The 15,004-nt window shown below is 42.0% G+C and overlaps 1 protein-coding gene across 1 annotated transcript in view; it reads left to right on the top strand.

Moving 5' to 3' along the window:
- FANCM (FA complementation group M) overlaps nt 1–15,004 on the top strand; it is a 226,066-nt gene that overhangs the window by 169,039 nt on the left and 42,023 nt on the right. The window contains exons 10-12 of the mRNA XM_089657217.1: nt 5,344–5,550; nt 11,850–12,230; nt 13,094–13,246. Of these exons, the coding sequence (XP_089513343.1) occupies nt 5,344–5,550; nt 11,850–12,230; nt 13,094–13,246 (741 nt within the window). The remainder of the gene's footprint in view (nt 1–5,343; nt 5,551–11,849; nt 12,231–13,093; nt 13,247–15,004) is intronic.

Below are 15,004 nucleotides of genomic sequence, written 5' to 3'. Positions count from 1 at the left end.
AGTGCCCCATCGTTGGTGTCAGTGGGAGGAATAGTGCCCCATCGTTGGTGTCAGTGGGAGGAATAGTGCCCCATCGTTGGTGTCAGTGGGAGGAATAGTGCCCCATCGTTGGTGTCAGTGTGGTGGAGGGGAGAATAGTGCCCCATCGTTGGTGTCAGTGGGAGGAATAGTGCCCCATCGTTGGTGTCAGTGGGAGGAATAGTGCCCCATCGTTGGTGTCAGTGAGGGGAAGAATAGTGCCCCATCGTTGGTGTCAGTGGGGGGAGGAATACTGCCCCATCGTTGGTGTCAGTGGGGGGAGGAATACTGCCCCATCGTTGGTGTCAGTGGGGGGAGGAATACTGCCCCATCGTTGGTGTCAGTGGGGGGAGGAATACTGCCCCATCGTTGGTGTCAGTGGGGGGAGGAATACTGCCCCATCGTTGGTGTCAGTGGGGGGAGGAATAGTGACCCATCGTTGGTGTCAGTGGGGGGAGGAATAGTGACCCATCGTTGGTGTCAGTGGGGGGAGGAATAGTGCCCCATCGTTGGTGTCAGTGGGGGGAGGAATAGTGCCCCATCGTTGGTGTCAGTGGGGGGAGGAATAGTGCCCCATCGTTGGTGTCAGTGGGGGGAGGAGTAGTGCCCCATCGTTGGTGTCAGTGGGGGGAGGAGTAGTGCCCCATCGTTGGTGTCAGTGGGGGGAGGAGTAGTGCCCCATCGTTGGTATTAGTGACACAAATGATGGGGCACTATTCCTCCCACTGACACCAATGATACTTACCTTGCTGACCCCTGCTCCAGCCTGGGCTCGCTCTCTCACTTACCTGTCAGCTGTCTTCCTTCTCTGGCCGCTCTCCTCTTCACTCGCTCCCTCGGTCTTCTTTGATGTACGCGCGCTGCCGCTTGGCTCCTCCTCTCCAAGCTCCACCTCCTCGCCGGTGATTGGCCGCCTGTGTGCCTCTCCTGAGCTACAGTTCCGGTGGCCAATCAGTGGCGAGGAGGCGGAGCTGCTGAGCGATCTTGGAGGTGTGGCCGGGTGACAGCAGCGTATCATCCCGCCCACACATCGCCGGAGACTGCAGCGGTGTCTCGGTTCCTAAGACCATCGGAAATATGTGTTTTCCGATGGTCTTAGGCGACCCCTGGGAAATGGTCGTTCGACCCCCAAAGGGGTCGCGACCCCCAGGTTGAGAACCGCTGCTATAGGCAAAGCTTTTTTTTTTTTTTTTTTTCTTAATTTTCGGTAGAGCAGGGGAGGGTTGTAACCCCTGTCAGTTAAATTTTTGCCATCTGTGTTCCATTGGGGAGATTTACCTTCACTTCCTGTCTCATATTCAGGAAGTAAGAAAATCTCTGCAAGTTATTCTTTAGGGACCCCCAGGCCACGAGAACTAGTGTCCCCATTGAAAAATTTCCCCTCTATTGCTTTTCTGGGGACAAGCCAAAATTTGTGGTTTCTTTTACTGTCACTTTCAATGATGATGGTAAATAGGATGAGTTTCCCTAATGGAGGCACTGACCGCAATAAAAAGTGGCAGAGGTCTAAAACAAAACAAAAAAAAATGCCTTTAGTTATACTTTAAGCCAATGTCAAGTAAAGTACAGAAGACTTCTGTAATTTTAAAGCTCAACTCCAAGAATTAGACAAAATCTATGCTTGCAGTCCCCACCAGCATTGCAAGTGGTAAATGCTTCTAAGCCAATGGGGGGAGATGAAAGGGCTGTAATGCTTGCCTTAGGCTATGTTCACACTATCTTTGTCAGCAGGCGTCAGGCATTTGGGAAGCGTTTTTAACGTTTCTCAAACACCTGTGAAAATTCTGCACATGGCAGCACACAGTGCTGTTCACAATGAAGCATTAGCGTCGCAGCAAAGCTGACGCCTCATGTCCAGTCAGGAGAAGTTGAAGCCTCCCATTCAAGTCTATGGTACCGCTTCTCAAACGCCTTGCAGGAGTTTGTGAGGCATTTGCGGAGCGTTAATACTATTTAACTTCATTATAGGCGTTTGTGTTGTGGTATTAACACTTGGCAAACACTTCAAAACCACGCATAGGGCATTTGAGGAGCATTAAAAATGCTTCCCTAACGCCTGCCAAACGCTATAGGGGCGTTTGGCAAGAGTTGGAAATAAAGTGAATGAACCCTTACCCCTGCTTCGGCCAGCTCCAGCGTTGTCTCCTTTTTCCTCCGGTGCTCTGGACTGTGGACGGTCCCTCAGTGTTATCATATAAAATGCAGGGCTATTAAAGCTGAATTTTGTTTTTTTTTGCACAGTCACATTGGTCTATCTTGCACTAATGTAAGTAGGCATATTCCATAATTGGCCAATCCTTGTGGCTGCTACTACGATGATCCTCGCTGTTCTACAAATCCTGTGCCTAGCAATTGCACTGAATATGGTAGTAGTGCAAATTTATGTCACACAATAATAACAAAAGGGTTTGTCAAAGGCAATGTTTCCATAACAAATTCACTAAAATTCATTTTAGGGCACATAAATGCAATATATTTTCCAATTTTGGTAAGAGGAGGTTGTACTTTGTAAATAGATACCCCAAAGAATTTAAAATTGCATACATCTGATTTGCCTCAATCCTCTAACGTCCACGTTTTGCTGCACAGCCTGGTCTGTTAAAAAAAAAAAAAAAAAAAAAACCAGCAGGATCAACTGGTAAGAGTTGCTGGAAGGACTGCTTTGTTAATGGCCTGGTCTGTTAAAGGAAGTAAAAAAACAAAAACAAAACAGCAGTATCAACTGGTAAAGGAGTTGCAATTGATTTGTTAATGCTAGTGACAAACTGCAAGTGTGTCATTTTTTTTTTTTGCCTTTTAGTGCCACTTCTGTATAGATGTTAGGTCGTAGTCAGATGTGCAAGATGTTTGTCCAAAGTGACCTGGGCTCAGAGGAAATATGTTAAATTATGCTGACCATTGGACTGAGAACATCTAGTGACAGAAAAAAGTAGTGCTGGGGAAATTTCTGGATGAAACTAGAATATTTGCAGCAAAAACTTTTTGTTTTAGGTTGATCTCTCAATGGTCTAATTTTATCTTGTTTTTGGCTGGCGTTCTGCATTAAATGTTGGCAAGGGAGACAAGGTGCTGTGATCTTTGTGCTCAATTATTAGAGGATGCAAGGATGTTGCAGGTTGGGCTGCTATTGCTGATCTCCTTCTGAAAATGCTAGGTGCATTGTTAGCATGTTGATGCCCTAGCTTAAAATACTTTTGAACGATTGGCCCAAACCTACTTATTTATAGGTTTGTTCAGGTGCAGTGGTTCAGCAGGTATTCATTCATCCTTGTTAGACAGCGAAGTCCAACCTTTTAACCAGACAAAGCCAGCTACACAGCAGACTGCCACAGTTTTGCTCTCGGAATCTTCAAATTTTTTAAGCAAAGGGCCAGTTTACTGTCCTTAAGACTTTAGAGGGATCAGACTGTGGGCAGTGGGAGGAAACCTTGCCCTATCTTTAGTACTTTGGGGGAGAAAAGTGCCCATCATTGGTGTCAGTGGGAGGAATAGTGTCCCATCATTGGTGTCAGTGGGAGGAATAGTGCCCCATGATCAGTATTAATGGTAGGAATAGTGCCCCATCATTGGTATTAATGGCAGGAATAGTGGCCCATCGTTGGTTTGAGTGGGAGAAATAGTGCCCCATCATTAGTATCAGTGGAAGGAACAGTGCCCCATCATTGGTGTCAGTGGGAGGAATAGTGCCCCCATCGTTGGTGGTGGTGGGGTAGTCTTAAATGTATTAACTGATTTGAATACAACAAATTGAAGCCAAACTCCAGCTCACGCTAATCAGTTACTGCAACAGTTTTCTTCCTTTTGGGATAAAGGTTTTACATGAATAAATAAAAGCTGATCATTTTAATCAACCCTGCCAGTGTTACATGGTCTGTAGAAGTAGCAGAATGTATTTTAGGGTGTAATTCCACATATGCCCATGGCTTGTACAAGAAATATATCATTTAAATGATATTTTAAATTTTACATTTGTAATTTTCCATAAACTTGTGGAAAAAAAATAAATCTTCCATGGACTCAATATGCCTCTCAGCAGATAGCTTAGGGTGTCTACTTTCCGAAAAGGGGTCATTTGGGGGTGTTTGTACTATCCTGGTATTTTAGCACCTCAAGAAATGTGATGGGCAGTCAGAAAGGAAAAGCTGTGTAAATTCCATTACATATAGCATAGTTTGTAGATGCTATAACTTTCACACAAAGCAATAAATTTACACTTATTGGGATTTTTTTTTTTAACTAAAAACATGTAGCAGAATACATTTTGGCCTAAATTTATGACACAACTTTATTTTTTGGATATTTTTTAAGACAGAAATGAGATTATATTGTTTTTTAAAAAAAAAAATTTTCTCAAATTTTTTTGTTTATAGCACCAAAAATAAAAAGCACACAGGTGATCAAATACCACCAAAAGAAAGCTCTATTTGTGTGAAAAAAAGAACATAAATTTCATTTATGTATCGTATTGCATGACTGCGCAATTGTCAGTTAAACTAGAGCAGCGCTGTATAGCAAAAAAATGGCGTAAATTGCGGTATCTATACCATAGTTTGTAGACGCTATAACTTTCACACAATGCAATCAATATACACTTATTGGGATTTTTTTTTTACCAAAAACATGTAGCAGAATACATTTTGGTCTAAATTTATAACTAACTTTAAGTTTACTATATATTTTTTTTATAGCTGAAAGTAAAAAATATTATTTTTCTTCAAAATTTTCGGTCTTTTTTTGTTTATAGCACGAAAAATAAAGAGTGCACAGGTGATCAAATACTAACAAAAAGCTCTATTTGTGTGAAAAAAAGGACGGAAGTTTCGTTTGGGTACAGCATTGCATGACCGCGCAATTATCAGTTGAATTAGTGCAGCGCAGAGTAGTAAAAAGAGGCCTGGTCAGTAAGGGGGTAAATCCTCAGGAGGGCAAGTGGTTAACCCTTTGAGGACCAAGGGACGTATTTGTCCCATGTTTTTAATTGCCTGTATCATCTGATCTATTTGGTATCTTCTTACCTGAGTCCATTTAAGCCCAGCCAAAATTCCTAAGCCCTGATAGAGGGGGATTCTTTTCGGTTCTGAAACATGTTGACTTGTTACGTTTTGAATAAAAATGAGTTCATAACAGTAAGGTTTGTTTGGTGCTCTCACTGGACTGTATAGGCATAGTTCCTAAAGGTCAATATGTTATAACACATTAGCTGTGGGATCTTTCTTTGTTGTCCATTTTATCAGCAGTCACATGACCTCTTTCTGTTCTCATTGCTAACGGTCAGTTTATATGAAGCATTTGTCACAGCCAGTGAGTGTAGTTTGTTTTTTTCAGGTGGTGAAGCGGTTCCGGGAAGGTGGATATAATACTCTGGTATCCACCTGCGTCGGAGAAGAAGGTCTGGACATTGGAGAAGTAGATCTCATTATTTGTTTTGATGCTCAGAAGAGTCCAATCCGCCTGGTGCAGAGAATGGGAAGAACAGGAAGGAAACGTCAAGGCCGCATAGTAGTCATATTGTGCAAAGGCCGTGAAGAGCGGGTAGGTCCTCCTGTTGCTGTGTTTCTTAAAGATGAATTCCAAGACAACTAAATACAGATGAAACGTATATGTGGGAGCTGTTTTTCCTGCTAAAAGATTTGCTTTTCTTTCAACCAGCCTTAAATTTTCACTGTTCAGCTACACAACCTGACTGATTTTTTTTTTTTTAGTTTTTTTTTTTTTTTTTGAGAAGCCTGCGGAGCATTACACCCTCAGTCAACAGATCCCTGGTGCAGTCTCAGTCTCTTGCAGACTCTCGGCATAGCTGTCTTTGTGTGGCCAGGTAGTTACCTGAAAGTGGGCAAAATAATAGGCTACGAGAGCACTCATCAGCACTAGAAGCGCAATGGCTGACTGTACTTGTAGACATTATTTCGGCTGCGTTATTTTCAAATTATGACAACAGGCACAGGGGGAAGATCCCTCACCTGCTGTCACAGGGACAAAGGGGTGAGGCTGCAAATGCTGGAACTTGTTACATTTTGCACCCTTTAACCATTAGCCGCCCGGCCAATGGCCGTTTGGCGGCTTCAGATGTGTCTCTCCATTCCTGGTGCACGTCATTTGGCGTGCTCCCGCACATGCGCCGTTTGCGCTAATGCAGAGCGGCGCAGCAGTGCGATCTGTCACCGGCCGTGCACCTCGGACAAGGTAAATGCTTGCTTATAGCAAAGTAATTCTTTGCTATAAGCAAATTGTGTAAAAAAAAAAAAAAAAATACTGATCACTTCCCCAAAGTAGAACAATGTTACTATGGTAACATTGTACTACTTTGGTCATAGTAAAATATGAAAAAAAAATCTTAAAAATAAAAAAAATGTAATAAAAAATTAAATATAATAAAAAAAAATATATATATATTTTTTTTTTCATACTGTCACCAGTCAGTGACCCTGTTCACCGCCATGCCAGGTATATGATGATGCTGTACTGCACTGGTGACAGTATGTAAAAAAAAAAATGGTGAAAATAATTTTTTTAATTTTTTCATTTTCCGAAAAATTATGACAAAAAAATACAACTTCAAAAAACTCGCCATTCCTCTTATAAAGTACGTCGGACTGTCTACTCTGCAAAAAGGGGTCATTTGGGGATATCTGTACTGTTCTGACATTCTTGGACCTCAAGAAATTAGATTTGCTGTCAGTACTTCAGGATTGATCAATTTTCAGATCTATACCATAGTTTGTGAACTCTATAACTTTCCTACAAACTAAAAAATACATCCTAATTTGGGTTATTTTCACCAAAGACATGTAGCAGAATACATCTCGGCCTAAATTTATGAAGAACAATTATTTATTTGTAAACTTTTATAACAGAAATAAAAAAAGTGGGGTTTTTTTTCAAATTTTTTGGTCTTTTTTTTGTTAATTTAGCAAAAAATAAAAACCCCAGCGGTGATTAAATACCACCAAAAGAAAGCTCTAGTTGTGTGAAGAAAATGATAAAATTTTAGTTTGGGTACAGTGTTGTATGACCGCGCAATTGTCATTCAAAGTGAGAGAGCTGAGACCTGAAAAATGGCCTGGGCAGGAAGGTGTAAAATTGCACGGTATTGAAACGGTTAAGTAACGCTTACAGGTAGTGATGCACAAATATATTGGCCGCCGAAAATAGCATTTTTGGCATTTTGCCAATCGAAAAAAAAAATACAGATAATGATAATTTATTTAAAGTGGAGCTCCACCCAATAGGGGAAGTATCTTCTTTAAGCCTTTGTCCCCTGCTCCCCAATAAGGATTGGCACCTTTGGGGAGCGGGTACCCGAATTTGACAGGTACCTGCTCCCACTTCTGCTGCGATCGCCTAGGTGATCGGGAGCGGAAGTTGTCCTCACCCCCCCGTAGACTTCTGAGACACGTGACAGGTCTCAGAAGACTATGAGACTATTCACAAAGCGCAGCACTTCTCCCGAATGCTCAGTGGGCACCTGGCTGTGAAGCCGCAAGCTGTCACAGCCACATTCCCACACTGAAGATGTCGGCGCCAGGGAGAGAAGACGACCGGTGAAACCAGCTGTACTGAGGACAGGTAAGTGTCTGTATTTTTTTTTTTTTCAGCTGGAACTCCGCTTTAAATTAAAAATCTCATCTCATTGACTTTAGCGCAAAATCGCATCCCATTGACTTCAGTGCTGAAAACGCCCCTCATTACCTGCAGTGCAAAAATGCCCCCCATTACCTGCAGTGCAAAAACGCCCCCCATTGACTTCAGTGCAAAAACCGCCCCCCCCCCATTGACTTCAATGCAAAAAATGCACCCCGTTGACTTCATGGCCAAATTGCATCCCACTGCAATGCAAAATGCCCCCCATATTGACTTCAATACAAAAATGCCACTATTTATTATTTTTTTCTATGTATTTCATTTTACTTTTTGTTCAATTTTTGTGTTACTTTCAAATAAAGTTACTGGATTGTTTGACTTTTCAATTCATATCATGAATTTAAATTAATATGAATTGAAAAAAACAGATATAATACAAATGTATAATATATATATGTCTATCTATATGTGTATATGTGTTTTGTGTGTGTATAGAATTTTCATATCAGCGCACCACTACTTACAGGAGTTGTTCAGCCTCTACCCTGTACTAGGCAGTGAAAGGAGACACAGGCTGATTTAATCTTTTACCTAAAATAGTTGAAATGGCTGAAGGTTTTTTTTAACCTCATGCATGCTATGAGTGAAGGTAAAAAACCTTCAGTGTTCAGCTCCCCTTCAGCCCCTCCTTATACTCCCCCAAGCTTGTCGCAATCCAGCACTGTACCCAAGAGCACCTGCTATCCTGGGCCTCTGCCTCCTCATTGGCTGAGACACAGCAGCATGAGTCATTGTCTCCCACTGTCCCACTGCTGTCGATCACAGCCAGTGAGGAGGGTGTGGGGTGCAGCGCCGAGTTGCGCTCTGTCTCAGGGAGCGAGCAAGCGCAAGCGGCTTTCTCTGGGGGCGCTCAGCAGGAGGGAGGAGCCAGGAGCGCCGGTGCAGGATCCGAGAAGAGGAGGGTCGGGGCTGCTCTGTGCAAAACCACTGCACAGAGCAGGTAAGTATGACATGTTTGTTATTTTAAAAAAAATGTTAAAATGATACTAAACGGTAGACATCTTTGTCATGCCATTTTTATCCTATCCAGCAAACACCTTGCACTGCAACACAAATTAATCCACTGAATGGCTCCTCGTGCTGCTTCTCCCACTTCAGTATGAGCTCTGCTGTACAGTGAACTGTGGTTCCAATTTTTTTCTGCTTTAAAAACCTTGTTCCGTCTAGGCTTTAAAAATTTGTTTGCTACATTGTCTTTGCAGAAGCACCCACACTAACATGTTAAGCATGCATGACGTACGTCTTGTCTAATAACACAGCACAAGGGACCCAACTGAGCACTTTATCATTTCAGCCACATCTGCTGCGGGTTTTCTGTAACCTTCAATGTATGTGGCAACTCAATTCCCATAGTAATGTAAATGAATTGGACACTTGTTGCGTTTTCATTGTTGATTGATTTCCTGTCACCAAACAGTCGCTTCCTAGAAAACGGATCTTCATACAGTCAGTGGTTAAATCCAGGTGCTGTGAGCCGGTGAAAGGGAAACGGACCCCTCACTGGTTTAAACAAGTCAGGCTTTTTATATGGACAGTGGCTCAAGGCAAGAAATGCATTCTACCATTTATAAAAGGAATTGCTTATATAACAATTGGCCTCTCCATGACTCCAGAATGTTTTTATGTAACCTTTACAAAACACTGCTTTTTATTTCATGTTAAGACTAACATTCCAGCTACTAGCACAGTATGTAGGAAGATAGTGTGCTGCATTTCATACATGGGGATGTCAGGAAGATCTCTAGGCAAACAAAGCAAAACAGAAAGCTGTGTCCTTTAGGCACTAGCTGAAATGTTAAAGCTGTACCCCAGGTAAATGGCCAAGTACACACATATAGAAGGTGTTTTATCTGTCAAATTTGTATTGCTGGTGTTTCCAGATTTATACAACCCTGATAGACCGTAGAACCAGGTTGCTGGCCTGAATTATCTTGGCTACTGTTAAGCTGTACAGCTTAATCAACCTCTTGCCTCCAACCTGTGATTGGTCAAACGGGGAGCAGCAACAGACTGACACAGTCATTTCCCTACTTTCTTCTCACGGACACATTTGTCAGCAGATGAACAATGCAGCACACCTGACTGGCTGCTCGTGCTCTTGCTGGCTCTGACAAATTTAAAACTGTCAAGATGTAATGCCAGAGACTGGATTGTTCAGGATCCACAGCCTGAGTGCCACAGGTATTTTACTCTTCAATTTTAATTTGGTATTTCCTTTTCACATGACAGGTAATTCCTAGCACTTACATGGTGTACATTGTAATCTATCTAGCAGGACATTACATAAAATGGGCTAAGATGTGGTAATGTACAGTTGCAAGAAAAAGTATGTAAACCCCTTGGGATTGCACTGAGTTTTGCATGAATTGGGCATGAAATGTGCTCTGAACGTCATCTAAGTCACAACAATAGAAGAACACAGTCTGCTGAACATAATACTACACAAACATTAGATGTTGCCATGGTTTAATTGCACATAACATGTAAACATTCACAGTGCAGGGAGGAAAAAGTATGTGAACCTTTGGACTTAATAACTGGTTGACCCTCCTTTGGCAGCAATAACCTCAACCAAACGTTTCCTGTAGTTGCAGATCAGACCTGCACAACGATCTGGAGTCATTTTGGACCACTCCTCTTCACAAAACTGTTTCAGTGTAGCAATGCTCTTGGGATGTCTGGTGTGAATCGCTCTCTTAAGGTCATGCCACAGCATTTCAATCGGGTTGAGGTCAGGACTCTGACTGGGCCACCCAGAAGGCGTATTCTGTGCTGTTGCAGCCATTGTTTTGTTGAATTATTTGTATGCTCTTTTCTGTGAGGCATGGTTCACAGCAGACAGTGCTTCTTGAAACCAGTAAACCCAAAACAGGTGTGTGTTTGTTTTTTAAGGGCAGGACAGCTGTCAGCAACACATCCAATATCATCTCACTGATTGGAGTCAAGGTTGGCTCACTCCTGGCTCCAATTAGCTCTGGGAGAAGTCATTAAGCTAGGGCCTCACATACTTTTTCCTCCCTGCACTGTGAATGTTTACATGTTATGTGCAATTAAACCATGGCAACATCTAATGTTTGTGTAGTATTATGTTCAGCAGACTGTGTTCTTCTATTGTTGTGACTTAGATGACGTTCAGAGCACATTTTATGCCCAATTCATGCAAAATTCCACGTAATCCCAAGGGGTTCACATACTTTTTCTTGCAACTGTATAGGTGTGATAATTGTGATACTGTATGTATCCAGGTCGTTTCTTGTCTGAGCAATAAAAAAGAAAAATTGACACTGATATCTAGTGTTAAGAGGTTGATGGCAATGGTTTCCGGAATCATCATATGGTTTGATGGAGGCTGCTGGTTTTATCATATTAAGGGCCTGTATCAAAGGGCATTGGGCTTGTCTCAATGGCATTTGTTAGAGATACTTCTAAGTTTATTCAGAATTAAGTGACCAGTGCATTTAACCTACATGTGCCCTCCTTCCATTGGGTTTTGCATTTCCATAGATTTGTTTGGAAATGGCAGAATCCCCTCAATACTAACTGAAGCCCATCAAGAATGAAACAAAGGAAAAAGGCACGTCTGCTTCAGGCAATACCTGAAAAACTTTTTATTGCATAAAATAAATAAAACCAATGCCAGTGTACTTCACAAAGGTATGGTACATAGTGCATGCATCCGACACCGGTTCCGTTAGAGGAACCGTGTCCATCCGCAGGGGCATGGCTGAAGCGTTTCAAGGGCTAAGCCCTCTTGAAAGCTCTGAAGAAGAGGGCTTAGCCCTTGAAACATGTCAGCTGTGCCCTTGAGGGTGAACACGTTTCCTATGATGGGACTAGTCTCTGATACATGCAACTTACCTTGGTGAGTACATTGGCATTGGTTTTACTATTTATTCAATAAAGAGTTTTTATGGTATTGCTCAGTGCCACTGCACCTTCTTCCTTTGCGTTGTTTCAGTATTGCTTTCCCCGAACAGAAATGGGCAGCAAGGCCAAGCTAGCGCGCAGTGTGGAGAAGTTCAGTAACACGTGCTTTGTAAGGATTAGAGCAAAGAGTAGCTTGTTTGCAGTTTGCTTGTAGATTTGCACCCAGAGGGCCATCCCCTATCAGTAGCTCTGACAAGAGTGTTTGGTTTGTATTATAATACTCATCAGTCCCTAAATCTAACCTGCTTTTCTTTTCTACATAGACCTACAACCAAAGTCAGAGCAATAAGAGAAGCATCTACAAGGCCATCCTGGGAAATGACATCATTTTTCACCTCAACCAGGAAAGCCCTCGCATGGTTCCGGAGGGGTTAAACCCAGCCGTGCATAAAATGTACATCACACAAGGAACCTATGATGTCAAAGACTCTGCAAGGCCCAGCTCCAAAGACCGCCGTTCCAGCCTGGTCCATCGTAAATCTTCCGTGTTTACCAGGGAAGACACAAATGAAGACCGGCTTTTGACGCACACAGAGTTTGAGACTTGGAACCGTTTGTACCGTTTGACAGAATCAGATAGGGTAACAGATGTCATTCTACCCAGAACACAGTTTGAGCTCTTCACAGATCCAGAAACAAACATGGTGGGTATGACCAGCCACTTTACCAACTAACTGGTAGTGAAAGGGTTTTCCATCCTAAATTATTTGAGCTTCATGCAAAAGTTGGTGGAAAGAGCAACCGTCAATATCCTCATTGGTGTATCTCTCAGGAGCCTAATACTGAGATATATTTATAATCAGAGACCTAATCTCCTGAGGTCTTTGAGGGAGTTTCATTCTGCCTGTTTTTCATTTAATTCACATGGAGAAAATGACAGGTTGACTAGGATTCCATATCAACACATAAAAGTTTCAGAACATATGATGGCAGCATCCTTGCCAAAGTAGGTCTCTCATTCAGTGACTCGCTAATTCGATGGACACAGACAACCAAATGCTATGCCTCTAGCTATTGAGACATTGTTTTGGACAAATGCCATGAAGGGGGAAGTGCATGAGCTCCCCCAAATCCATTGGATGTTTTATGTTCATAAATAACTAAAAATCAGTTTTGGCTCTCCATTGGTCTGATGCTTTTTTCCACCAGGGTCTAAAAATAGAGATGGCAGCTCTGATTTATCTTTCAGATTTATCGACAAGATAACTTTTTCTTGTCAATATTTTAAGTCAATATTTATCTTACCTAAGTTTTATTGGTATTCACATTCCCAAAAAGATCATTTTCGCAAATCACTACAGATTTAGATGATAAAGGGAATGCTACCTGGCTGAACCCATAGAACCACTAAAATTCAGCAACTCTTTGATTTTTTTTGTTTTGGTAGATTGAACAGATTTGCTGTCATTTATAAGTAGATGTAGTATTGAGTACTTATGCGAGTGTGTATAATATATTAAAGTCATTTGTGAGATACTAATATTGTCCCTATGATTGCATATCCTAGGAACAAGTCTCAGGAAGTGTCCATGAGCTGTCCCTATCAGAGTGGAAACTGTGGCAGAATCGACCTTTTCCAACTCACTTTGTGGATCACTCTGTTCGGAGTAATAATTTCATTGCTGTTATGCAGCTGATTGAGCGGATGAGAGAGGAGGAGGTAAGAGAAGCCCAGTTCAAAGCACCAACATCATTCTTTGCTGTGAAGGCAGTATGATCCAAGTGGGCTCCACAGAAATCGAATTTGTATTCTACCATTTTATTAAAGTCGATTGTGTATTTTATTAAAGTCGTTTTCCGTGGAGCCAGTTTGGATCCTAGGCTTATGCTGTACATTGAGTGTTGACTTCTGGGAAAACTGAGGTTAAACCTTACCCCTTCGTAACCATAAGCCTCATCCCAAAGTTATTACTTAACCATTTGCCACCCAGTGTATATATATATAAACATCCTAACGGCAAGTGGTTAATACCAGGATTATGGCTGCAGCCATGACCTTTTCAATCTTTTTTTTTTTTTTTTTCCATCAAGTGATCGGCTGTTGGGTAGAAGTGATCCGGTGGCTTTGTAGTGCTGGGAAGAAACTGTGGTAGTTCCCAACCCTCCCATTCCTCCGAGGAGCCTGGAATCCTGTGGCAAGTGGTCAGGGTAGCTTCTTGCAGAGGAGATGGAGGAACATCCATTCCCCCATCTCCTCTGTGATGGCTGTAACACAAAATGTATTTGATCAGCTGTTTTGAAATTCAGGGGCGACATCAAGAGTCTAATAGACCCGTGCTATCTGAATACCATGTACCTGTCACCTGCTTAAAGCTATTACAAGGGTCTTGTTCACTTTGTGATAGCAATGAAGTTAAATGAAAAAAGTAAAGTGTAAAAAATAAATAAAAATGAATAAAAGCATCCTCGTCCCCCAGTGCTCACACGCAAATGCAAACATGTGCATAGGTCCAGCACACATGTAAACAGTGATTTTGCTACATGTGAGATTGCCACAAATGTCTGGGTGCAATAATTCTAGGGCCATAATTCATGATTAACTCTAAACTGATAACTTGTAAAGGCTTTTAAAGCCACTTTTAGGTGCCGAAGCTTGTCGCCATTTCACAGACATGCGCAGTTTTAAATCTTTAAATGTTTGGTATCTATTTACTTGACACAACACCATTGTTTATATTTTGACCAAAAATGGATATTGTGTTTCTGTGCACTAAAATTTAAGTGTATTTTTTCCTAAAAATTTGCATTTGATAAACGGCAGCACAAATATGTGACAAAAAAAAATTGCAAGAGCCACCATTTTGTTTTCCAGGATCTCTGCTTTCATAAAATTCATAATGTATGGGGGTTCTAAGTCATTTTCTAGCAAAAAGTGCTGCGTTTCGTGTGTAGGAAAATTTTCAAAATTGCTTTGGACAGCTAGCGGTTAATGTCAGTGGACAGTAGAGGCATGGGCATTTGACATTTGATTGACAGGGCAAAGCTATATGGAAAGGACCGGGTTTAATCTCTGCTTTGAAAAAATTTGAAGCCCCATGTACAGTGAATGCCAGTCAGTGATCTCCAAACTGCAGCCCGGGGGCGGATGCCGCCCTGTGCTTGCCTTTATCTGTTTCCTGGAGCACGTTCCTCCTACTGACATCAACACTGGGGCGTAATTCTTGGCATTGACACCAACAATGGGGCACTATTCCTCCCACTGACACCAATGATGGGACACTATTCCTTTACTGACACCAATAATGGGTCACGATTCATCCCACTGACACTGATGATTGGCCACTATTCCTCCCACTGACACCAATGATGTGGCACTATTCTTTCTACTAATACCAATGATTGGGCGCTATTCTTTCTACTAATACCAATGATGGGGCGCTATTCCTTCTACTGATAACAATGATGGGGCGCTATTCCT

This window comes from Staurois parvus, unplaced genomic scaffold (assembly GCF_062004578.1).
Source record: "Staurois parvus isolate SC_StPar_1 unplaced genomic scaffold, SC_StPar_1.0 ptg000978l, whole genome shotgun sequence".
Classification (NCBI taxonomy): domain Eukaryota; kingdom Metazoa; phylum Chordata; class Amphibia; order Anura; family Ranidae; genus Staurois; species Staurois parvus.
This window is presented reverse-complemented; position numbering and strand designations above follow the sequence as displayed.